The sequence below is a fragment of the Pantherophis guttatus genome, chromosome 10 (genome assembly GCF_059756535.1).
Source record: "Pantherophis guttatus breed Tessera chromosome 10, ASM5975653v1, whole genome shotgun sequence".
Classification (NCBI taxonomy): Eukaryota; Metazoa; Chordata; class Lepidosauria; order Squamata; family Colubridae; genus Pantherophis; species Pantherophis guttatus.
In genome coordinates, this window is record NC_142072.1 from 5,519,081 (window position 1) to 5,543,480 (window position 24,400).

At 46.6% G+C, this 24,400-nt stretch overlaps 1 protein-coding gene across 2 annotated transcripts in view; it reads left to right on the forward strand.

Moving 5' to 3' along the window:
- Positions 1-1,306: 1,306 nt before the first annotated feature.
- Positions 1,307-24,400, forward strand: part of CADM4 (cell adhesion molecule 4) — a 163,507-nt gene continuing 140,413 nt past the window's right edge. The window contains exon 1 of one of the 2 annotated variants that reach the window (XM_087876071.1): positions 1,307-1,416. In XM_087876071.1, the coding sequence (XP_087732197.1) occupies positions 1,395-1,416 (22 nt within the window). In that variant the 5' untranslated portion in view covers positions 1,307-1,394. Of the gene's footprint in view, positions 1,417-3,089; positions 3,273-24,400 lie in introns of those variants that run through there. The other variant, XM_034437974.3, reaches the window with a different exon arrangement.

Genomic DNA, 24,400 nt, shown 5'->3' on the forward strand with positions numbered 1-24,400 from the left:
CTCAAGCGCATAACCACAAGGAAAGCCAGCCTTACACCTAAGATCATAGTTCTCCAAGTTGAAATCCAGGGTAATTCTCTGTTCTGACCAGCTTATAAGCAATCTTCCTTCAATGTGTGGTGAGCATTTGTTTTGCAATGTTTGTTGCAAGGATGCTTAAGGAGTACTGTAGGCAACTAATCCTTTACACCAGAGGTCTCCAACCTTGGCAACTTTAAGCCTAACAGACTTCAACTCCCAGAATTCCCCAGCCAGCTTTGCTTTGCTGGCTGGGGAATTCTGGGAGTTGAAGTCCGCCAAGCTTAAAGTTGCCAAGGTTGAGACCCCCTGCTTTACACTGTTTAGAGGTTTTCAACAAACCTCTAAATAGTGGAGGTTTAGAGTGGAACAAACCTTCAAAAAAAGTGCAAAAACGGGTAACAATCTTCCTCTTCTGTAACATGAGCTTCTCTGCTAAGGAAAGCTTGGGAATATTGTCAAATCGCTCCTTTCCTAGAAGCTTAGAGTTAAAAGATTTGCTGAGGTCGCTAAATCCAAACATCTATGGTAGAGATTTTCATTCTTGGTCATTTTTAAGATCTGTGGACTTTAACTCCCAGAATTCCCCAGCCAGCATGCTGGCTGGGGAATTCTGGGAGATGAAGTCCATATATCTTAAAATGGCCAAGGTTGGGGAAAAAAAACTGTTCTATGGGAATATGCGTGAAAATATCCCCAGCAGAACATTGTCCAGTCACATCCAGCAAGAATAATTCAGTAGTTCAGTTAGATTTATATTATTTATTTTAAATTGAGACCCTCTGGATATTTTGAATCTCCCCTAATTTTAGCTATTGGGGTTTATTGAGGTGGCAAAATATCTAGAGAATTCATAGTCTAGTCTAGTCTAGTCTAAAATTAAAGGTTGCCTACCCCAATTTAAACAAATTGGTTTCATGAACTAAAACAACTCAGGTTTGTTTTAACTATGGTTTATTGAATTTGTTACAGTTGTCTGGAGCTGCAAAATAGACAACACCAACAATCGAGGTTCGAAATGACTGAGTTTGCACAACACACTAAGACAAAAGCTGGGTGCATAAAGTAATATATAAAACAAAAAAATACACATTGCGGCTTAATGGGTAAACCAGGTTAGAGCATAGCCTCCTTCTGCACAGCAAGAATGTAAAACAAACAGCGTTCAGAGTAGCACTGACATTTAAACTAAGGTGTTTAAGAAGAAATGAAAAACAATAAAAGTGAGACAATAGAGGGAAGTCCTTATAGACTATTTTCATCGTTCTCTCTCTTTTTTTTTTTGCAGGGAAAGTGTTGATTTTTTAAAAGAAAAGTAATAGATATCATCTGGCAATCTAACTGCTCCCGTACAACTTTCCTCTAACACAATCTGGATGTGTCCCCAAACAGGAGCCAGTAAGTATTTGACAAAATGGGAGAATCATTTTTCCTCATTGAAAAATGGCTTTCAAGATTAGCTTGATGGATTGTGAAGAGGTGTACACGCTCATGTGCCATTTCTGGAGTTCTTCTGTGTAAAAATAGAGCCCGGTCCATTGTTAATGCTTAGTTACATAGCAAAGATGGGAGAGTGAATGAAAAAGCCATTAGCTTTGCATTTTGTCTAGGAAAAACTGGTATTTTTTTTTTTTTTTAATAAAAAGACACCTCATCAAGAATTATACGTCTGGCAATCCTGAAAGACGGTTCCCAGGAGCATTTTCCCCTCTATGCCATGTGAAATATGTACTGCTTTGCAGTGCGTATTTTACCATTTTTAACACCCTTAATGTACCTTTAATTTACTGCTCGTCTTTCTTGTGATCTGCAATCTCCAACAGAGCACACGCATATTCATTTTAGTGACATACCGGCATGGTAAATAATAATAATAATAACAATAGCAACAATAACAACAAAGAATACCCCGACTTATAAAAAAAAGATTGCTCTTTTTAGGCTGATTTAAGAATTGATAATGGTTTGGGGGAAATAGCCCCCACTGGGGCTGTGTGGCTCCTCACCAAAACAGTTTTTATTTAAACAAAAAACAAAAAAGGGGGGGGAGGGGAAGTTTATGCATAGATATAATCAGTGGTGGGATTCAAATAATTTAACAACCGGTTCTCTGCCCTAATGATTTCTTCCAACAACCAATTTGCCAAACTGCTCAGAAAGTTAACAACCGGTTCTCCCGAAGTGGTGCAAACTGACCGAATCCTACCACTGGATATAATTCTTTATTGGCCAAGTGTGATTGGACACACAAGGATTTGTCTTTGGTGCATATGAATAGAATAGAATAGAATAGAATAGAATAGAATAGAATAGAATAGAATAGAATAGAATAGAATAGAATAGAATTCTTTATTGGCCAAGTGTGATTAGACACACCAGGAATTTGTCTTTGGTGCAGATGCTCTCAGTATAAATAAAAAGACAAGATACATTCGTTAAGAATCATAAGGTACAACACTTAATGATAGTCATAGGGTACAAATAAGCAATCAAATCATATTAGGAAACAATCAATATAAATCATAAATGCATGCATCAATAAATAAATATTAAAAAAATCTAAATATTAAAAAATATATAGAAAAGTTTATGCATGCAATAAATCTATTTATTTATTTACTTAAGATAATGTAGATAGGCGGCTTACAGGTAACAAAAACAAGATGTAGAAAATAATGATAACAATGATGATAATGATAATGATAATGATAATGATAATAATAATAATTTAATAATAATAATAATAATAATAATAATAATAATAATAATAATAATAATAATAATAATAACCAGCCCCCCAACACCCCACCCTTCCCAAAGTTCCCATCATTGTCAGTCTGGGTGTCAATCCCGGTGGAGCTCCCCCCCTCCCACTCCGAAGGTGTGTGTGTGTGTGTGTGTGTAAGAGCCCACCTCCCCTCTCCCTTGAAAGCCCCTCCCTTCGGCCCCTCTTCCCTCCCTCCCTCCCTCTCCCGCATGGGAGTTGTAAACAGTTGCCTCCCCTTTTCTTTCTTTTTCTTTCTTTCTTTTTTTTTTTTGGCGGACAGGCCCCGCCCCCTCCCGGCCCCCCCGCTCGCATCTCATTAGCATAGATTAAGGCCGGGGGAGAGCCGGAGTGCAGGTGCGGAGCCGGCGAGAGGGGGAAGCGCGAGGCGGCAGGAGGGAGCGCGGCAGGATGCGGTCGGCGCGGAGCTGCAGGCACTCGCCTTTGGCGGCCGCGGCGGGGATTTTGCTGCTGTGCCTGGCGGGCCGAGGTAAGCGCGGCGGCGGCGGCGGCAGGCGAGGCTGCTTCGTCTCTCGCCCTCCCCTTCAAAGCCTCGCCTCCTCCCCGGGTTGCGCCTCGCGCCGCTTCCCTTAGCCAACCTCGCCCGCTTGTCCTCTAACCACCAACCGGGGAGCGGGGCTAGAACTGAGCCCAGCCCGAAAGAAGCCTTTGCCCGCTTTTTTTTTGCCCGCCGGTTCACTCGACCCAGCCGGGCAGGGACCCCTTTGCTTTGAGCCGCCGGCGTGGCATCCTCCCGGGGCCGAGGATCCCCCCACCAAGCCCCCACTTTCTTTCCCCCCGCAACGGGGTGACCCTAACGTCCCCCCCCCCTCCACAGCCCTCTGCAGCAGCAGCCGAAGGGGAGCGAACAATGACGGAGCGCCCACCCGCTCGCTCGCTCGCTTTGCCGGGGCGCGCTGCAGGGGCCCGCGCTGCGCTGCGAGCTGCGCTTGAGCCGCCCCGGCGAGGCTTTGTTTGAGCGCGGGTTGGTGGGTGTTGGGGGCGCGCGCGCGTGTGTTGCGCGTGTGTGTGTGTGTGTGTGTCCCGTTCCCCACTCTGTCCCCGGCGAGCCACGCGTGGATGGCTTCGAGGGGGTCCCTTTCCCCCCTCCCCCCTCCCGGTTTTCTCTGATGTCCTGAGAATGGAAATGGGGGGGGGGGAGAGGGGGCTTTGCATTGGAAGTCCCCCCCCCCACCTCCTAGAAGTCCTTCCTTCCTTTCAACTCCTAAATTAGATTTCGGGGGAAGGGGAACGGCGACGTCTGGATTCCGCGCTGCTCGCTCCTATTGCGGAGTGGAAGTGTGTATGTGTGTGTGTGTGTTTGTGTGAGAAAACCTCACAATGTCCTGAAAGACCCCCTCGTCGACCCGTTTCCCCCCCCACCCCCCCGTCGACCCGTTTCGGTGTTTTCAACTCGGAGGTTGCTTTTGGTTCCAGTTGGGGGAAAGGGGGGGGGCTGGTTGAGTGGTCGCTTTTCTTTTGTTTCGTGAGTGGCGCGCCTGGGCTTTTATTTTTCTTTTTCTTTTATTATTTTATTTTGCATCCCGCTCGCTCAAATGGATCGCGGTACTAAAAAAAGGGCAGCTAAATAGCTACATCATCTCTCTTCCCACTCTCTCTCTCTCTCCCCCCACTCCACCTCCTTTCTTTTCCTTTTGCCCTCATTCTTCTCTCCCAGCAGCAGCAACCGGGTGCCACGAGTTGTTTTTCTTTTTTCCTCTGTAGAACGAACAAAAAAAAAACAAAAAACCATGTGAAGGGGTCCAGCCTCGATTCCCATCCATTTCTAAGTCGATCTTCCTTTGTCACATTTTTTTCCATCCTTCCCTTCCCTTCCCTTCCCTTCCCTTCCCTGCAAGGCCATGAGGTGGCTGCTTGACCGCTGGAAACCCCCCCTCCCTCTCCCTGCACCGACCTTCCTGAATGTGGCTCTGATCAATGGGGAGAATTATACAAGGAAAAATGGCGTTTCCAAATCACATACCTCCCCCCCTCCCACCCATCCTGGGTATCAATTCCCATCTGATGCAGCAAGCACAGGGAAGGAGGGGAGGAAAGAGGGGAGGGGGCTTGACGGGGAATAGAGAACAAAGCCCCGGAAAGTAACATTGGGGAAAACAAAAAAAAAGAAGTGAAAAAATAATTTGATATTCAGGAGCAGCCTGGTCTATTTGAATTTGAAGTACAAGGGACGAGTCCCTTTGATTCCAGTTTTAAGTGTTCCCATTTAATGGCCTTGTAGAGGGTCTCGCTGCGAACCGAGCCAGAAAAGAGCCAGAAAAGAGGCTCTTTGAAGGGTGGGTGGGAAAATTCATACCAAAGGTCAGAATCCCCCAACTTTACAGAAGAGCGCTGAACTTTACTTTGCAAGTGGCTGGCCTCTCAATCAATCAAATCGATGGATCCCGTTTTTTTTTTCCTCTTTGGAGAGGTCAAGCTTTTGTTCTGGGCAGAAGTTCCCTTGCAGCGTGGTGATGGTAGAGTCTGCAGTCTCGGTCAGGTGTGTGCGCCTTCCAGGCCGTTTTCTCTCTCGCTGTGATCTTTCCTTGCAAAGCCATCCACCTCTCTTGTCCTTCACTGCTCAAGGATGCAATTATAAGGCAGGCCGGCAAATGGCTCGGACGAGAAATTGCGTGTGGCAGGAGGCAAATGGGGCTTGAAGCTGGGTTCCGGGTTCGCAAGCGTGCGCGGGTGACCTTTACATGTTCTCCTACCATGCTTCTATCAGCTGGTTAGGTACTTTTCAGCTTAGGTAATTGGTTTATTTCATCACCATAATAAAATGGGCAGAGACAGTAAAAGAGTACATTCAGAGAGGGCTTCTGGGCTATTCTGGCTTGCTCTTCAGCTGGAAGGGCCAAGACAATCATATCTATCTATCTATCTATCTATCTATCTATCTATCTATCTATCTATTTATCTGTTAAATCCAACTTTGTGTAATAGTTTTGTGGCTGCATCTGAGATTTGGCATTTTGCAGAACTGTTTGTGCATCATTTCCTAGTACGGGACCTGGGCTTTAGGATGAAATACATCTTTAGGAAAATGAACTTAAAACTGTAAAATGTTCTTGTTAAAGATACGTGTACATCTTATTAATTTTGGGAACAAGCCTGTTAAAGCGTGTCCGATCCCTGGGAGACTTGTCTTCAGTAAATGTGGGCTGTATAAGGCAAAGCTTTTGGGAGAAAAAAAATCCAAAATTGCCGATTGAAGTGAGAAAAGCCACATCGTCTTTTCAGTAAGCTTAGAGCCTGATTCTCCCCTTCCCCAGGACAGAGCAGCCTTGCAGATTTCGAGTTCAATTTCAGCCAGATTTTCAGTTCCGCTGATTTATTGATCCCTTTTATCATTGGGGCAGACCTAAAAGCCCGATTATTTATTTATTTATTTATTTATTTATTTATTTATTTATTTATTTATTTATTTATTTATTTATTTATTTATTCTAAGCTAGCGCTCCAGGCTTGGTGTTTCTTTTTGGTTCGGGCTGGAAAAGCAGCAGGAAAAGAAGTGTGAATTCTGTATACATGCATGAGTCGCTCAAAATAAAACTGTTGGATGTTCCCTCTGTGTCTCCCATCGCTTGGTTTAAAAAAAAAAAATAGAATAACAGGGACAGAAGCTTTTCTGGCAACTGGAAGAGAGAGAGGGAGAGAGAGAGAGAGAGAAACCCACAAGTTTTAAAGCAGAGAAGGACGTTTGAAAGGCAGAAGCTCTGGCTGCTAAATGAAAGGGTTTTGCTCGGCTGAGATGGGAGATATGGTCAGTGTTAGATGGGCTGCGCGCAAGAGGGAGTGATGCTCAGCCGGCAGGGGAAGCAACAGCCGAAAGTGCCTGTGATAGGGGTGGAGAGGAGGGGGGTGAGGATCTGGTTTGCAAAGGAAAATGGAACTGGTCTTGACTTTAATTTTGTGACTTTGCAACGAACTCTCTTCTGTTCCTTATCAGAGGCAGCAGGTCCCTGCACTGGGTAATTGCATTCTGCTTTAATCAATAGCTGGACTAAATCTACTTTCTAGGTCAGGGAGGGGGAGGGTGTGTTTCTGTCCCTCCTCTTTCTCCATGGCTCCTTCCCGTCCCTACTTTTACTCATCCTTCAGGCCGCAGAACTGGAATAAGGGTGTGGGCACCACTGGGATCAGAGAAATGACAGGAAAGTGTCTTCAAAACCAGCCTTTGCATGGGTGGCCGTGGTAATTAGAGGCCATTCTAGAGTTTTGGAAGGAAAGGGCTGCAGTCTTCGGGTTTGTACAAGGCCTTAGGGCTGGTAGCCTCATTAGAGGTTTCTAAACATACATAATACTCCTTCCCTCCTCCCATTTTCCCCTACAACAACAACTCTGGGAGGTGGGTTGGGCTGAGAGAGAGGGAGTGGCCCAAAGTCACCCAGCCAGCTTTCATGGCCAAGGTGGGACTAGAACTCACCGTCTCCTGGTGATTGACCCAAAGTCACCAGCTGACTCTTTCACTTAAGGTGGGACTAGAATTCAGCATCTCCTAGTGATTGGCCCAAAGTCACTCAGCCAGCTTTCATGCCCGAGGCGGGACTAGAACTCATGGTCTCCATGTAATTGGCCCAAAGTCCTCCAATCTTTCATGCCAAAAGCAGATCTAGAACTCCCCTCTCCTGGTTTTTAATCTGGAGTCTTAACCATTGGACCAAGCTGGCTCTAAAATGTTGCATCCTTAATGTGGAAGCCATTCTTTCTCCCCGAAAGAGGCGTATGCTTTCAGAATAAGACATTCTGCACATGCTTAAAAGTGCTGTGTTTGGCATTTCCGTTTCTATTTTAGTCTGTTGGGTTCCCTTCCTTCCTCCCTTCCTTCCTTCCTTCCTTCCTTCCTTCCTTCCTTCCTTCCTTCCTTCCTTCCTTCCTTCCTTCTTTCCCAGGGACAATCCCTTAACACTGAAAATGAATGTTCTCTGGTAACCAGGTTTATCTACTGAATAATTTCAAAATAAAAAGACTTTCTGGAAAAGCAGGGTTTGAAATAAGACAGCAGGTTTTTTTATTATTATTATTTTTTTACATAGCCTTGAAAAGATAAAAGAAACAAGGGAGCATCTGCTATGTTCTATATAGATTTATGAGCTTCTGGTGGAAGGGGCAGTAACTCTTAAATAAAGAACCTTGGGTAGCAGCTGAAGTTCCTTAAAATGAGCAGCGATCCACATTTTGAAAATTCTTGTTCCCCTCGCCTACTGGAGCTCTGAAAAGAGGGCACATACCTCTTAAGCACATACCTGTGAAATGGAGAACTTCTGAGCATGGTGTAGAGTTTGCAGTTTGGCTACTGTTGAAAAGGAAGAGTCGGCCTCCTTCGTTTCCCCTCCTACCCTGTAATTGCTCATTAATATTTATTTATTTGTTTGTTTGTTTGTTTGATTGATTTATATCCACCCTTCTCCGGAGACTCAGGGCGGTTTACAATGCTTTTTAAGCAATAGCCTTCATACTTTTGTATATACCTGCTTAGTAGGGCTTTCGGCCCCCTCCAAGCGGTGTTCTATTTTATACAAAGTCTGCTTATTGCCCCCACAAACTGGGTCCTCATTTTACCTACCTCGAAAGGATGGAAGGCTGAGTCAACCTTGAGCCTGGTGAGAATTGAACTCGCAGTAATTGCAGGCAGCTGCCAGCTAAATACTACTTTAACAGTAGTTTAGTCCACTGCACCACCAGGCTCCTTATATGTGCACTAGAGCACCCAGCCGGGTGCATGAGACCCCCCACGATGGGGGCACACTCCCAGGTCTGTATCCAAAGAGAACATACTCTGTGTGTGCGTGTAAGAGAAAAACAGCCGTCCTGCAAAAAAAAAAGAAAGAAAGAAAGAAAAGGGGTGTGTTATGTGCAGTCCAGAGACAGCAACTGATGAGCCCTTTTATGCAAATGTGCTTACAAAACACTTCCTCTGTTTGATGCCAGAATTAATTGTTGTGAGAGCTTTTTTTAAAAAATGCATAAAATAAGTGACTAGAATGCAGCAAGTCTGTTACCCCCCAACCCCTTTCCCCTTCATCCTGCATGCCCTTGTTCTTTTTGGTAATTGCCAGGGTGGGATATTGGATGGAAGAGAAACGGATTTTCCACTAGGCTAACTTTTGTGAGAGCTGGAATCTAGCGCTAGCTTGGACCATGTCCAGTGGTAAAAAGATACCCTGAAGAATGCAAGGCCTGCCCTTCCCCTCAGTCCGTATTGCCTTTATTATATTGAGAATAACAAATCGGATCAAAGGAGAATTGACGCCTTTGAACTGTGGCGCTGGCGTGAATTACTGCATGTACCATGGGCCGCCAGAATAACTAACGAGAAGTGTGAAATGGTATAAAAGCAGATACGTGATAGCAGTGTTCCAATATTTGAGGGGCTCCCACAAAGAAAAGGGGGGGGGGTTGTCAATCTATTCTCCAAAGCACTTGAAGGCAGGACAAAAAATAATGGAGGAAAAATAAACAAGGGGAGAAACCAGGGGTGAAATCCAGTAGGTTCTGGCGAACTGGTAGCGGAAATTTTGAGCAGTTTGGAGAATCGGTAGCGGAAATTTTGAGTAATTCGGAGAATTGGCAAATACCACCTCTGGCTGGCCCCAGAAGGGGGTGGGAATGGAGATCTTGCAATATCCTTCCCCCAGGAGTGGGGAGGGAATGGAGATTTTACAGTATCCTTCCCCTGCCACGCCCACCAAGCCACATCATGCCCACCAAGCCACGCCCACAGAACCGGTAGTTAAAAAAAAATGGATTTCCCCACTGGGAGAAACCAACCTAGGCCTAAGGAGAAATTTCCTAACATTGAGAACAATTAACCAGTGGAACTGCTTGCCTTCAGAAGTTGTGGGTGCTCCAATCACTGGAAGTTTTGAAGAAGAGCTTGGACAACCATTTGTCCGCAGTGGTGTAGGGTGTCCTGCTTGAGCAGGGGGTTGGACTAGAAGACCTCCAAGGTCCCTTCTGACTCTGTTGTTTTCTGTTATACATCACTGGAAGCCATATTCATAAGGCTACGTCTGATTTACTTGGACCATGTTATGCGTGCGAATTCATTGGCAGTGGTGCTAGGGATGGTCAGTGAAACAAGAAGAAGAGGCAAGCAAAGAACACGCTGGCTTGGGAACATCAAATCTGATGCAAAATTGAACATAACAACAGTTGAAAGAAACTGACAGGGTAACATGGAGAGCGCTATAAATTCACCCAAGAGCCGGACTCGAATAAATGGTTAAAAACGACAAACTATAACAAATCTACGTCTGAAGGAGGGGGAATGCTTACAGATCCCTTCCCTCTTTTAAGCAGGTGAAAGGTTGTTTAAAAAAAGAAAAAGAAAGAAATGAAGAGGGAAAACAGAGCACCTGTAGAACACCTGGAAGCAAAGTTCCCTAAACTTGCACATTTAGCAGAATCCCAGGGAAGGCAGAGTGAGTTTTGACCATGCTTCCCTCTAGTCCAGGGGTCGGCAACCTTAAACACTCAAAGAGCCACAAAGGTCCTAACTGGAAGCCCCCGTTCAATTCTGGAACCAACTGGAAGTCTGGTTCCCCCACCATAGAGTCTCCCCCTAGCATGACGTCCTTTTTCCTCTGCCGACTGGAAGTCGGTTTCCCCACCATAGAGTCTCCTTCTAGGATGGCATCCTTTTTCCTCTACCTGTCCTAAATGAAAGCCCTATCAATTGTGGAGCCGACCAGCAACAGGGAGCCGCAGCAGAGGGATGAAAGAGCCACATGCGGCTCCAGAGCTGCGGGTTACTGACCCCGGCTCTAGTCTATATCTTGAAAAGCTTGATCTGGTTGGTTTCTTCCCCCTGCCCTTTTTTTTTTTAATGTGATCCCTCCAACTTGTCCTTTTGAAAAATTGCACTTTGCGTGGACTGCTGAATCCTCCGAATTAAATGGTGGTTGAACATGGCGTGTGGAATGTTGTCATTCCATAGCAGAAGGCAATGAAACGCTCACACGGCTTGAATGTGTGAAGGAGTGTTTTTGGGTTATGGGAGCAATTTTTTAGGGATATCCTAACCGATGACCTCGGACAGTGTTGGCAAACCTTTTCGGCACTGAGTGCCAAAACAAGAGTATGCATGCATGCCAGAAACTGGAAGATGATCTTCCTGGCATGTACATGTCCACCAGGCGGCTGCTTTTCCGGTTTCTGGCACACATGCGTGCGTGAAGACCAGCTGGCTGGTGCACAAATGCGCGTGCCGGAAACTGGAAGAGCAGCTGCCCGGGGCGCATGTGCACGCTAGGAAGATCAACTTCCGGTTTCCGGCATGCATGCGCATGCACACTGGCCACCAGGTTTTCTGGTTTCTGGCATGCATGTGTGCATGAAGACCAGGTGCGCATGTGTGCACCAGAAACTGGACGATCATCTTCCCAGCGCGTGCATGTGCTCTGGACGGCTGCTTTTCCGGCTTCTGGCGCTCCCTCGTGCATGAAGACCACCTGAGCGCGCTGGAACCCAGAAGAGCAACGGGTGACGGCTCACTTGCCCAGAGAGATGGTTCTGCGTGCCACTTCCAGCACACATGCCATAGGTTCCTAGGACACTGTTTCTCAAGCTGGCTGGGGAATTTTGGAAATCGAAGTCCAGACATCTTAAATTCCTAAGATTGAAAAACACTGATTTTGCTATCCCTTTGAAACACACAAAGACAACTTACTTGCCTTGGAAAGCAGAAAAGGAGCAGGAAGAGTGACGTTTTCTTCCCAGTTTTGGGGAAAGGGGGAAAAAAAAAAGCACACTGCCAGTTGCAGATGGCGAATTCAAAAGAGCGATCTGCAATTTGGCAATCACGGAGGATTTTAGCTTCAAATGGCAATTTCTTTATGCGTGTGTTCTTGTTCCTTGATTGGTTTTTGTGCGTATCTATAGTGTGTGTGTGCTAGGAGGGGTTGATTTGCACGGTGCAGGGCTGTGAGCAGAAAGCGGGTTTGTTTGCACCCTGCTAAGTCACGGAGGGCTGGGGCAATGAGGGGTGGGGGGAAGATAGCCCTTTGTTATGGAGCAACTGCCTTTGTTTTGGAGAAATGGAGGATGGGAATTTGATTTTAAAATGGGAGGTAAAAACTGGAAATAGAAAACTGCTGGCTGGGCTGGGCCCATAACTTAGGTTTGCAGGTGGTCCTTTGGGATCAGACTTTCCGTTGCTGAACAAGGCGGTTGCTAAGGGAGTCTTGCCCAATTTTACATCCTATTTGTCATGGTTGTTAAGTGAATCACTGCAGTCGTTAAATTGTTCTTAAGCAAGTCCAGTCCCCCCCCCACTGACTTTGCTGGCTAGGAAGATTGCAAAGAGTGATCACATGACCCTGGGATGCACCCAAATTTTGATCATGTGACCATGGCGATGCTGCAACAATTGTAAGTGTGAGGACCGGGTATATAGGTCATTTTTTTTCAGGGCCATTTGTAACTTCGAACAGTCACTAAATGAATGATTGTAAGTCGAGGCTCCCTGTACGACACCTAAGTGTCTTTCATGGATCTGCTTGAATCTTGCTTAAGTTACAGGGGTGGAAGAGACCTGCTGTTTGCTGGGGCAGCTCGTTCTGTGTTTTTGAATAAAGGAAGGGAACTTGTAATAGGAAATTGGTGGCCATTGACTGGATCTAGACCAGTGGTGGGTTCCTCCCAGTTCCGCCCGGTTCCGCCGAGCCGGTAGCTGTGACGATATGACATCACTGAACCGGTTTTCTTTGTTCGGGAGCTGCCCGCCACCGTGTTATTCTTACCTTTTATTTGGCCCCGCCCCCAATCTATTTGCTGCCTCCTGAGTCCCAGCTGATCGGCTAGAAAGAAAACAAACTGTTTAAACTCTTGCCGTGGGGCTTCAAAGGGCCGCCCTACAGCTGATCAGTGTTAAAAGGCAGTGTGGTGGTAGACCGGTGCCTCCAAAAACAAATGAGTAGACCGGGATGCTCCAAAAACAAATGAGTAGACCAGTGCCTCCAAAAACAAATGAGTAGACCGGTGCCTCAAAACAAATGAGTAGACCAGTGCCTCCAAAAACAAATGAATAGACCGGTGCCTCCAAAAACAAATGAGTAGACCGGTGCCTCCAAAAACAAATGAGTAGACCGGTGCCTCCAAAAACAAATGAGTAGACCGGTGCCTCCAAAAACAAATGAGTAGACCGGTGCCTCCAAAAACAAATGAGTAGACCGATACAGCTCTGCAAGCAGTTAAAAGCCTGGTAGACCCGTACCTCTGCTAAATCCTAAAGAATTGTCACATGACCATCAAACCACGCCCACAAAATAAGCCACGCCCACAGAACCGGTAGTAAAAAAATTTAGAACCCACTCCTGATCTAGACCCGTGACCCCCAAATCTTTTGGGTACCAGGAACCGGTTCCGGAGAGAGAGGTTTTTTTCTGTAGTCCAGAGGGAGTGTGGCTTTGCATGCTACCTGCATCCCGCGGATGGGGCTTCGCTTGTTTGCACAGACCGGTTTCTAGCATGCTGCGGACCGTGTCGGTCCATGGACCGGTAGTTTGGGACCCCTGATCTAGGCTCCCAAGTCTTATCTTTGAAGGAGGCGGATTTTGATCGTAACCCTACTCATGCGGTAGAGTTGTGCACTTCAGCCCTTTTCTTCCAAACCGAGGCCCAAATTGCCTTGGATGGCAATTAGACATCTGGAAGGTTGGCACTTGCACCTGCCGGAATCTTACATAAAATGGAACTGAAGCTGCTCTTTGGAAAAATCTCTCGATCAGGATTGCTCTCCATTCAGCTGCAGACGGGGAGAAAAAAGCTTCTAGGTGCAGGAAGGTATTTGTAGGAGTGTGTGTGCACAGATAGTCCTCGACTTACAGACTTTTGTTTAGTGACTGTTCGAAGTTACTGCACCAATGGAAAAAGGTGACTTATTACTGGTTTTCACACGATCATTGCAGCATCCCCACAGTCAAAATTTGGATGCTTGGCCACTAGGTTCATATTTAAGATTGGTAGCAATCTCCCAGAATCACGTAATTCCAGTTTTGCAATCTTCTGATAAGCAAATGTCAACGGGGAAGCCAGATTCATTTATCAGCCCTTTTGCTAACTTAACAACCGTAGTGGTCCGCTTAACAACGGTGGCAAGACGAGACAAAAAGCAAACTTAACAACTGTCTTGAGTAGCAGCAGAAATGTCGTGGTCGTAACTTGAGGACTACCTGGGTAGAGGAGATATTTCGGGACGCCTCATTTACGCAAACCTCTTTCACTCCTTAACACAGCTTCTTACTTTCAGCATGATAAAGAGCAGGTCTCTCTTTAAAAAAAAAAAAAGATATCAGGAATGTTGTCACCTTTAATTTAGTTCAAGACCCAGAAAAGGCCTCTGGGGTGTTTTTCTTCCCATCCACATGGAGAATGCTAAAAGAGTTGGCTCTGCTTTTCTGATGCTTTGGTGATTCCCTCCTGTGCAGCAGCCAGGAGAAGGGTATGTGTGGGATGAATCTTGCATGCATGATGCCAAAGCAAGACTTTGGGCTGTAGGCAGGAGTGGGCTGCTGGAGGTTCGCAGGGGTTCGGGAGAACCTCTAGCTAAGATTCTGTGCAGTTCGGAGAACCCCCAAATCCCACTCCTGGCTGGTCCTGCCCACCCCACCCCTCCCAGGAGTCCCCACACGGCCTGTTTTGGATGCAGGTAAGTGCAGGGCGTGCGCAGAGGCTCAGGGAGTTTGAAAAACAGGCATAGCGGAACTTTGGAAAGGCCGGAAATGGGCCTGTTTCCGCCTCCAGAGGGCCTCTGGAGCCTGGGGAGGCCGTTTTCGCCCTCCCGGAGGCTCAAAAAAAGCCTCCGGAGCCTGGGGAGAGCAAAAAGTCCCCCCTCCATGACGGTACAGGAGGCCAATTAGGCCACGCCCACCATGACCACGCCCACCCAGCAACTGGGCTTGCTAAAACCCCTTGGTAAAATTTTTGAAGCCCACCCCTGGCTGTAGGTACCACCATCACATCTGATGGCCCTGGGATGGCAAATGTACTTGCTGCTAGTTTGCACAAAAAAAATACACTCCAGAAATCAGCAAGCTCGGTCTCAAATCAAAAGTCTCTTTGGTTTGGTTCTCCCAGTAGAAATCAGCTGGGTAGGGCAAGAGCTTTGAAGGCGAAATCAATGGTTCCCTTTGTGAAAGAAATTAGGGGGGGAGGGGCAAGAGAATGCCTGTGCAGCCTTTTGACATACCATGCATTTTCCCCACCCGGTTTTATGGGCTGCATTGTCCACGATTAGCCTGCTACTCTTTAACCGAGGAAGTAAAAAAATAAAAATAAAAATCGGATTTACCTTTTTCTAGAATGTCTGTTTTTTGGGTTTAGCTAAGCCAGATGTATGAATCGGCTCTTGTGCATGCATAAACTCTTGAATTGTCACCTGGGTTTAGGTGTGAATCAAGCCTGCGTGGGTTGCTCAATAAACCAGGATCATAAATAAATAACAAAGCAAAGTTGTCTGTTAGTGCTGTACATGAATTCAGAATAGTGCAGCTTGGAGACTCCTGGGGGCCCAGCATTTGGGGATGGAGTCTGTGGCAGGCTGAGATCTGCTCATTCTCAGGGAGGCCAAATGTCCTTCAGAAGTTGTGAGAACTGGCAGAGTTATGAACTGAAGTGACATATCTGAGCTTGCAGACAGAGTTCGCGCCAGGCATGACCAAATCAAGACAGTCCATTGGTTAACTGTCTCTTTAAAAGAGGAATCAGTCTAGGATCTCTTATGGAACCACCAGCTGAATGCAAAAATGGAAGGACACTTCGATTCCCACAATGGATGAATGGCTGCAAAAGTTGATGGAGTTAGCAGAGGTGGCTAAATTAACTGCTTTGATTAATGAAAAAAAAAGCACAGTTATTTTCGTTTCTACTTGGAAACCACTTCTGGACTTTGTCCTTGAGGTGGGGGGGAAAAATGAAACTTTGATTTTAGGTTTTACGGATTAGTTTGTTGTTATAGAGATGGCTAGTTTATATTGCTCTGTAAAAACAAAAAGTTGAGGTTTGATGCTATTATTGTACTCTATTGTGCCAAAGGGAGTTGGAAGTCAGCACAATTTTTTCCCCTTTGCCCTCCATTACTTTCCCACTATTTTCTTTTGTATCCTTTTGTATTTGATATTATAAACTAAAAATAATGATAATAAAAAATAGAATCCCTACGTAACCACAAGCAGAATAACAGCGTTTTCTTTCCGCTGAATCTACCTCGCAAGGTTGTTTGTAGGACAATGTTTCTCAACTTTGGCCCACTTGAAGATGGATGGACTTCAACTCCCAGAAGACCTGGCTGGGAGAATTCTGGGAATTGAAGTCCATCCATCTTCTAATGAGAAACACTGTTGTAGGAAATTAGATGGAGGGAGGGAGAACCTGAACATGGAGACCCTTTGAAAGCTGCATGCAATTTGCATACATTAAAATTTTATTTTAATGTATGCAAATTAGCATGCATTCAAAGCGACAATAAAATTAGTCTAAATTCTAAGTTTAAGCATCTTGGGGAGGGGGCATGCAAATGAGCCGTGGTGGTGCAGTGGTTAGAGTGCAGTACTGCAGGCTACTTCTGCTGACTGCTGGCTGCCAACAGTTCGAATCTCACCAGGCTCAAGGTTGACTCGGCCTTCCATTCTTCCGAGGTCAATAAAATGAGGACCCAGATTGTTGGGGGCAATAGGTTGACTCTGCAAAACCGCTTAGAGAGGGCTGTAAAAGCACAGTAAAGCAGTATATAAGTCTAAGTGCTATTGCTATTCTTGGATCAAAACTAGCCATTGTTGACTCCTGCATCAGATAAATGTATTACAGATTAACAGAGTTGGAAGGGACCTTGTAGGTCATCTAATCAATCCCTCACCCAAGCTGAAGATGGCATTTAATTTCGTTGTACGAGGTTCAATAACACTAAACTAAACTAAACTAAACTAAACTAAACTAAACTAAACTAAACTAAACTAAACTAAACTAAACTAAACTAAACTAAACTAAACTACTGTTTGCACTTGGAATGTTGACGCTTTCACTGACTTTCACTGTATAAAATGCAATTTGTAAAATTTTCACAAGAGGCAAGTTTTCCTTGGTTGAGTCCTGTATCTAATATTTCTGTTCACCAGTAGATGGACGGTGCCATGTATAGAGTTAAGACAAGCCAATAACTCTAGAAACAAAACCTTGAAAAGAAAGCTATCGGTCGCATTTCAATGTTGCTGATGGGACTGACAGCGAAGGTGGCCAGGATGAGGTCCCCGGGTGTGTCGAGAAGCAACGATTGCAAATTTACAGATTAACCGAGTTGGAAGGGACCTTGTGAAGGTCATCTAGTCCAACCCGCCCCCCAAGCAGGGGGCCCTACACCATTCCTCACAGATGGCAGTCCAGTCTCTTCTTGAAAGCCTCCAGGGATGAAGCTCCCACAACTTCCCAAGGCAACTTCTATTCCATTGGGTTGTTTGTTCTCACTGTCAGAACGTTTCTCCTTATTTCTAGGTTGAATCTCTCCTTCTGAGGGGTGGAGGGGGAGATCTCTTAAGAACTGCACCCACTAGGTGGCTCAGTGGCTAAGACACTGAGCTTGTCAATCAGAAAGGTTGGCAGTTCAGCGGTTCGAATCCCTAGTACAGGGCTCCTGCGTAAACGGGGTTGGACTAGATGACCTCCAAGATTCCTTCCAATTCTGTTACTGTTACACCTTGAACCCTTTCATCTCCCTCTCTCCCCCAGTTAGCAAAGCCCTGCGTCTCTCATCCCTGCCCCGGAGGTGGGTTTTTTTCCCCCCCAGGGAGGGAAGCAACTCCCATTCGCTCCCCCCCCCCACAGATTCCCAAGCAGGGCTCCTCCCGCGATCAGGAGTGGCAGGGCAGTAGGACCCAGCAGAAACGGCGGCACGGCTCTCTTAGCATGCAGCTCACTCCTCGCCTCTTGCTTTCCTTCCATTCAGAAAATAGGCATTAAAAAAAAAAAATCCAATCGGGACCTCACAAGGTCATCTATTTGGGGAGGACGGAGGGAGGGGGACTGGGATAAGGGGGCAAGCAGCCAAGGGAGGCTGTGTTTTTGCCCCGCCACCTCTGAGATATTTTTTTTGGGGGGGGGGGGGCTTGCAAAAACAAACAAAGAAACCCCCAAACCCAACCTGACCACTTTTTCTTTCTTTTTAGCTGATGCGAGACGGGGGTTGTGTGGCTCAGCTGCCTTCCCTTCCCCAGTTCCAGCGTCGGTGTCAGGGAGACAGGCACAGAACTAATTATGCCAGTTAATTAAGGTGATGCACATGTATTTAATTTGCCATAATCGGTGCTTCGCCTGGCATTTGAGGTTTGAGTAGGTGGTGGTTGTTTTTTTTTTTTTTTTATAAAAGAAATTATTCCAGAGGTGGGGTGGGGTGGGGGGAATGGGGGAGAAGAGTGCGGTGAACTGCTTAATAGCAGTTGGCCTGCTGGTCTCAACCGCCAGGGAAATAGCAGCCGTGCCCGGCTCTCTGGCTGCCAAGGTGAAGGCTTTAGCCTTCCCTGCATGTTTATGTCTTCATTTCCACCGATGGTTTTTTTTTCCTTCCACAGAAACTACTATTCCCTTACACTGTTTGTCGCAGAGTTTAAATCCTTCCTTGGGAAAGGGCAGGAATGGCCTGTGTGCGGTAGACAGGGCAGGGGGTGAAATCCAGTAGGTTCTGGAGAACCTGTAGCGGAAATTTTGAGTAGTTCGGAGAACCGGCAAATGCCACCTCTGGCTGGCCCCAGAGTGGGATGGGAATGGGGATTTTGCAGTATCCTTCCCCCTGGAGTGGGGAGGGAATGGAGATTTTGCAGTATCCTTCCACTGGAGTGGGGAGGGAATGGGAATTTTGCAGTATCCTTCCACGAGTGGGAGGGAATGGGAATTTTGCAATATCCTTCCCCCAGGAGTGGGGTGAGAATGAAAATTTTGCAGTATCCTTCCCTTGGAGTAGGATGGGAATGGAGATTTTGCAATATCCTTTCCCCAGGAGTGGGGAGGGAATGGAGATTTTGCAGTATCCTTCCCCCTGAAGTGGGGTGGGAATGGAGATTTTGCAGTATCCTTCCCCTGCCATGCCCACCAAGCCACACCAGGCCCACCAAGCCACACCCACAGAACCGGTAGTAAAAAAATTTGGATTTCATCACTGGAACAGGGGTCTCCAACCTTGGCAATTTTACGCCTCTTTACTTTACTTTACTGGAGAGTGAGTGTTATTTATACCCTCTCTTGGGCTTTGAACTTGAGCTTCCTGTTCCTGTGGCAAGGACAGGTATCCTATTGTCTGTCAGACTCTCAGGGGTCAGGGGTCTTAGCTAACTTTATAGCTGTCTGTGTCTCAGGCTTGGTTGAATCTTGCTGGGTGATGTAATGAAGGGGCTTTGGGCAATTCCTACTGTGGCTGAGGGCTAATCCTATCTTTGTTGGATCTTGGGTCCAACAAAGACCCAAGTATTTGCTTATGAATAGACCTAGCCATCTCTTTAACTCTTAAGTGCTGACATCTACTATGGGCTATTGAGGAGGGTGGGGGCTATTAAGAGTGAGTCTGCTTCCTGCCTCAAAAAACACGTTTCTCCATTTCTCATCCAGGGGAATATAATATTCTGCCTTTTTAATATTTCCTAGAATATTTCATTCTTCTAGGAGAGAGGTGGGTGCTAACTCCACAGTGGTAAACCAGCAGGTAGGTAGTTTATAGGTAGCGTTTCTCAATATCTCAGCATCTTAAAAAGATGTATGGACGTCACCTCCCACAATTCCCCAGGTGGCTGAGAGACCAAGTCCACGCATCTCCAGGTTGCCAAAGAGTGAGAAACACCAGCGTGTAGAATAGACTTCGGAACAAACTTGGTGAGTCGAACGCTAATTTCCACCGGAGGCTTTGTGATTATCTGATCTGTTCTGATTGAATGTTAGGAGGAAAAAAAAAACCCAGCTTCCTCCCAGCCAGAGCAATTTAATGACGGAGGCAATTAGCCACAGAGGTGATGGGCTCCCTTCTCCGACTGCTTTCAAGCTGAGTCTTCATTGCCGTGGGCCGTAAAGGCTTTAATTTGGATTTTTTGCACTCTGCGGCCAACAATGGCTTCTTCCGAGCCGGTGCAATCGGTTTGCAAAAATTTCTAATTTCAGGAAATTAACCCTTCTTTGCTTGGGCTGGTCAGCTTTTAATCTTCTCCCCTCCTCTCTTCCCCCACCTCCAAATCCCCATTCCTTCATGGGACAAGCCATCTTGCATGTCAGTTGGGTGTAGATGTTCCTCGTAACCCGCTCTCCCTTAAATAAATGTGTCCCCTCGCCAGCAGCCGTTTTTGCCCGAGTGTTTTAGGAACTCTGCCACCGGGTTCTATAACGAAGCAGGCAAATTAATATGAAGTAACCTTTCCTGCCCTCTGGGGTAGGGGGTCCAATTGAAGCAAGCCCCTTCCAGCTTTGGCTCTCCCCACCCAGCCTGGGAACAGTCTCAGTGTCTGATGAATGAGGTGTGAATTGCTTAAGATAAAGCCTCCCTCAAGCTGTGTTTCGCACTTGTTCGTCCTCAATTTTGGCTCTGCCACCCGGTTCTTGCCGAGAACTGCGAACATACTGGCAAAGCAGGGACCAGAATAGCACAAAAAAACGCTTGCCCCTTCGGAGACACTCAAAATCTCAAATCTCACATAGGCAGGTTTTCAGGATGAGCAGGGCAAAAAAACCCCAAAACCCTTGGAAACTGCTAGAAGAATTTCCCAGCCTCGGATACAGAGTAGGCCTTGACTTATGACCATTTGCTTAGTGTTTGAAGTTACGGCTTTGTCAGACTTCGATGCTATCTCAAAATAAATGAATTTCCAAACTGCCAATCTTTAAGGAAATCTTTTCTTTAATTGAGCACAGCCACCGGATCATGACGCGATGCGGACAAGACTGACCTTTTGCCCCCCAATCCCTCCCTTTCCGATCCCCAAATCTCTGCTTCTCATTGGCTATCTTCCAAGTCATTCTTCAGATTTCTTGTCTCGTCATTTCCCAGGAATGTCTCCCCCCCTTCATTTCCACGACAACCCGACTTCAAAGGGATTTAGCAGGCAAAAGTTCAGAGCTTATCTCTCTCTCCCCTCTGCTCTCTATGCCAGCGTCGAAGCGCTGACAGGCTTGCTTGAAGGAAGTAAGTCACAACCTGGTTGTGAAGTTCTGACCATCCTCCCATTTCCCCCAAGTCACATGACCTCACTCTGAGCACTTGGCAATATGGCTGCATTTACATCCATTTGGAGCTTCCCACGTTTTAGGATAGTGATGGTGAACCTTTTCGGCACTTGTCACGTGGAAACGTCGTGCGGGCGTACATGCGCTTGTCGGGCCTGTGCTCCAAAAAAGCCAAATTTCTGGGTTCTAGCGTGCATGCGCGGCCGACGATCAGCTGGCTGGCATGCATTCACAGGCCAGTTTTCGGCACTGCCACACACACAAAGTGATCACGCTCCAGAAAAGCTGAACTTCCAGGTTCTGGCGTGCATGCCTACCCAACAATCAGCTGGCTGGCATCCATGCACACGCCAGTTTTTGGCACTGCCATGCGGGCAAAGGACAGCTGATCATTGTGCACGTATGCACGCCAGAAACCCAGAAGACAAACAGGCAAGGCCGCGCGTGCCTGGCTTCACGTGCCACTTTGGGCACACGTGCCATAGGTTCACCATCACAGTTTTAGGACAATTTTGCTCAAAACCGGCACTTCCAGTTTTCAGCAAAACTACCTACATGGAGAACCATTGGCTCGCTTAATGACTGCAGCGTTCGCTTAATGACCACCCTCGAAAGGGTTGTAAAATCAGGTCAGTCATGGAACTGACTCCCTTTGTAACCATCATGACGTACGATGGTAATGGGCAGGCTCTGTTATGGTCTTAACTCGAGGACTTTCTGTATGAGGAGCTCATTAAGGGGGAGTCTCTTAAAACGAGTTGAAATGCTTCTTCCCAGTTTCTCACCATCTAGGCTGAGTTGCACTTTTATGAAATACAGTAGTTCTCAATTCACAATCATTCATTTAGTGACGAAAGGTACAATAAAACACTGGAAAAAGTGACTTATGACCATTTTCACACTTTCGGCCATTGCGGCACGTGATCAAAATTCCAACTGACTCATCTTTATGACGGTTGCAGTGTCCGGGGGTGTGTGTGTCATGTGATCTCCTTTTGCGATCTTATCTGATGAACGACAGTGGGGGAAGCCGGATTCACTTAACAACCAGGTTACTGACTTAACAACAGCTGAGATTCACTTACAAGCTGTGGCAAGGAAGATTGTAAAATGGGACAAAATTCACTTAACGCAGAAATGTCGGCCTCAATTGTGGTCGTAAGTTGAGGACTATCAGGACCCGGCGCTCTAACCCTCTTCAGCACAGAAGAGAGGCAGCAAAAGGATGCATAAAACAGTTGTGTAAGAACTGAGACGACGTGTACAGATGCCATCAAGAGGGTTTGAATAGAATGAATGAGCTGGAAGGGACCTTGGAGGTCTTCTAGTCCAGCCCCCGGCTCAAGCAGGAGTACCTACACTATTTCAGATAACTGACTTGTCTAGTCTCTTCTTAAAAACATCCAGTGATGGAACACCCACAACTTCTGGGGGCAAGCTGTTCCACGGGTGAATTGTCCTCACTGTTTTAAGCTTGCTTGTGACAGAAAAGGTGTTGTGTGTCAGAGATTGATAAACCCAAATGGGGTAGGGCTGATCAAGCTACTGGTCCTCTTGAAGGTGACAGAAGAAGGAAGTTAAGCCTTCGGGGGATACATAAGTTCTTTCTGGGCTACAAATCCCAAGACATGCCCTGTTCATTTGCTGTCAGCTTTGCTTGGGTCTGCCCATCCATCATCGTGTCGTTATTAAAGGACAACATTAATGAAGAGATGGCAGCCAAAGAGGCGATTGGGCTGTTAGGACAGCCAAGAGAAGCCCGCTCTGGGCACGGTGCCTTGGTCCTGTCTTAGAAATGGAAGGGACCCATAAAGGTTTGACCTCCATTCGGCTGTGTGCTAGGTATCTTCCGTTCCAGAGAGGAGTGGGCTGCTTCTGGCAGCCCACTAGGCAGTCTGTGTATCTGGGAACCTGCGGAGCTGTTTCGTTCCAAACCACGGAACTGGTCCATCTGGGACACTGCCATGGACCCAGACTGGTGGCAGCTCTCCAGGGGTGCAGCCAATGCATTTTCCCAGCCCCTACCTCAAAATATTGGGGCCCAGGCAGGGGTTGAAATCCAGCAGGTTCTGACAGATTCTGGAGAACCCGTAGCGGAAATTTTGAGTAGTTCGGAGAACCGGCAAATACCACCTCTGGCTGGCCCCAGAGTGGGTTGGGAATAGAAATTTTGCAATATCCTTCCCCTGGAGTGGGGAGGGAAGGAGGATTTGATAGTATCCTTCTCCTAGAGTGGGCTGGGAATGGAGATTTTGCAGTATCCTTCCCCTGGAGTGAGGAGGGAATGAGGATTTTACAGTAACCTTCCCTTGCCATGCCCACCAAGCCACACCACGCCCACCAAGCCATGCCCACAGAACCAGTAGTAAAAAAAATTTGAATTCCACCACTGTAGAAGACCCTATACCACGCACACCAGGCCACACCCACCAAACCACATCCACAGAACCGGTAGTAAAAAAATTTGGATTTCACCACTGGGCCTAGGCCTTCTATGGGTAGTCCTCCCTTTACAACTATCCGTTTAGTCACTGTTTGAAGTTACACAGCACTGAAATTATAACTCAGGACTGGTTCTCACCCTTAGGACTCTTGTAGTTTCCCCACATTCATGTCTTCAGAATTTGGGGGGTGGGGGCTTGGCAACAAGCATACATTTACAACGGTTGCAACATCCGAGGGTTTGATTTGATTGTCATTTGTAACCTTCCCAGCCAATCAACTAGGACTTTTTAAAATCAGAATAGTTTGCCTTGTCTGGTGGTAGCTCTCTAAGGTTTCGACTTGAGTTTTCATCAGCTTGATCTGGATCTCCAGATTCCTCCTTGTTTTGAGATTCGATTGGTCCTTTCCAAATGCTACAGGTAACTCTGGAGACCAGTCGTCCCCTTTCTGCTAAGCTTATGACAGGTCTTTGTAGCTGCTTTCAAATACAGCTTCCTGTTCTAGACTGATAATTGAGCTCTTGTGGGATGAAATAGTCTCTGAGCCTTTGATGTAGACCGTGGGGTGGGGGTGGGGGGGTCTCCAAACTTGGCAACTTTAAGACTTGTGGACTTCAACTCCCAGGATTCCTCAGCCAGCCACACTAGCTGGGGAATTCTGGGAGTTGAGGATTTCACAAATACTCTGTTTGGTATTGTCCGTATATTTCTGCATATTTTAAGATGGCTGGGGGGAATTATGTACATTGAATGGCCTGATCAGAGGTGGTATTTAGTCAGTTTGGACTGGTAATAGCGACCTGCTCACCCACCCACCTGGGCACAATCCCATCCTATATTGCTGCGTTTTTGACGCCGCACACGTATGTGGAATTGCCATGTTGTTTGACATTGCACACATGTGTGGACAGCACACATGAGAGAATTGGCATGCTTTGTGATGCCACACGCATGCGCGGATGGCACGCTCACATTTCTGGTG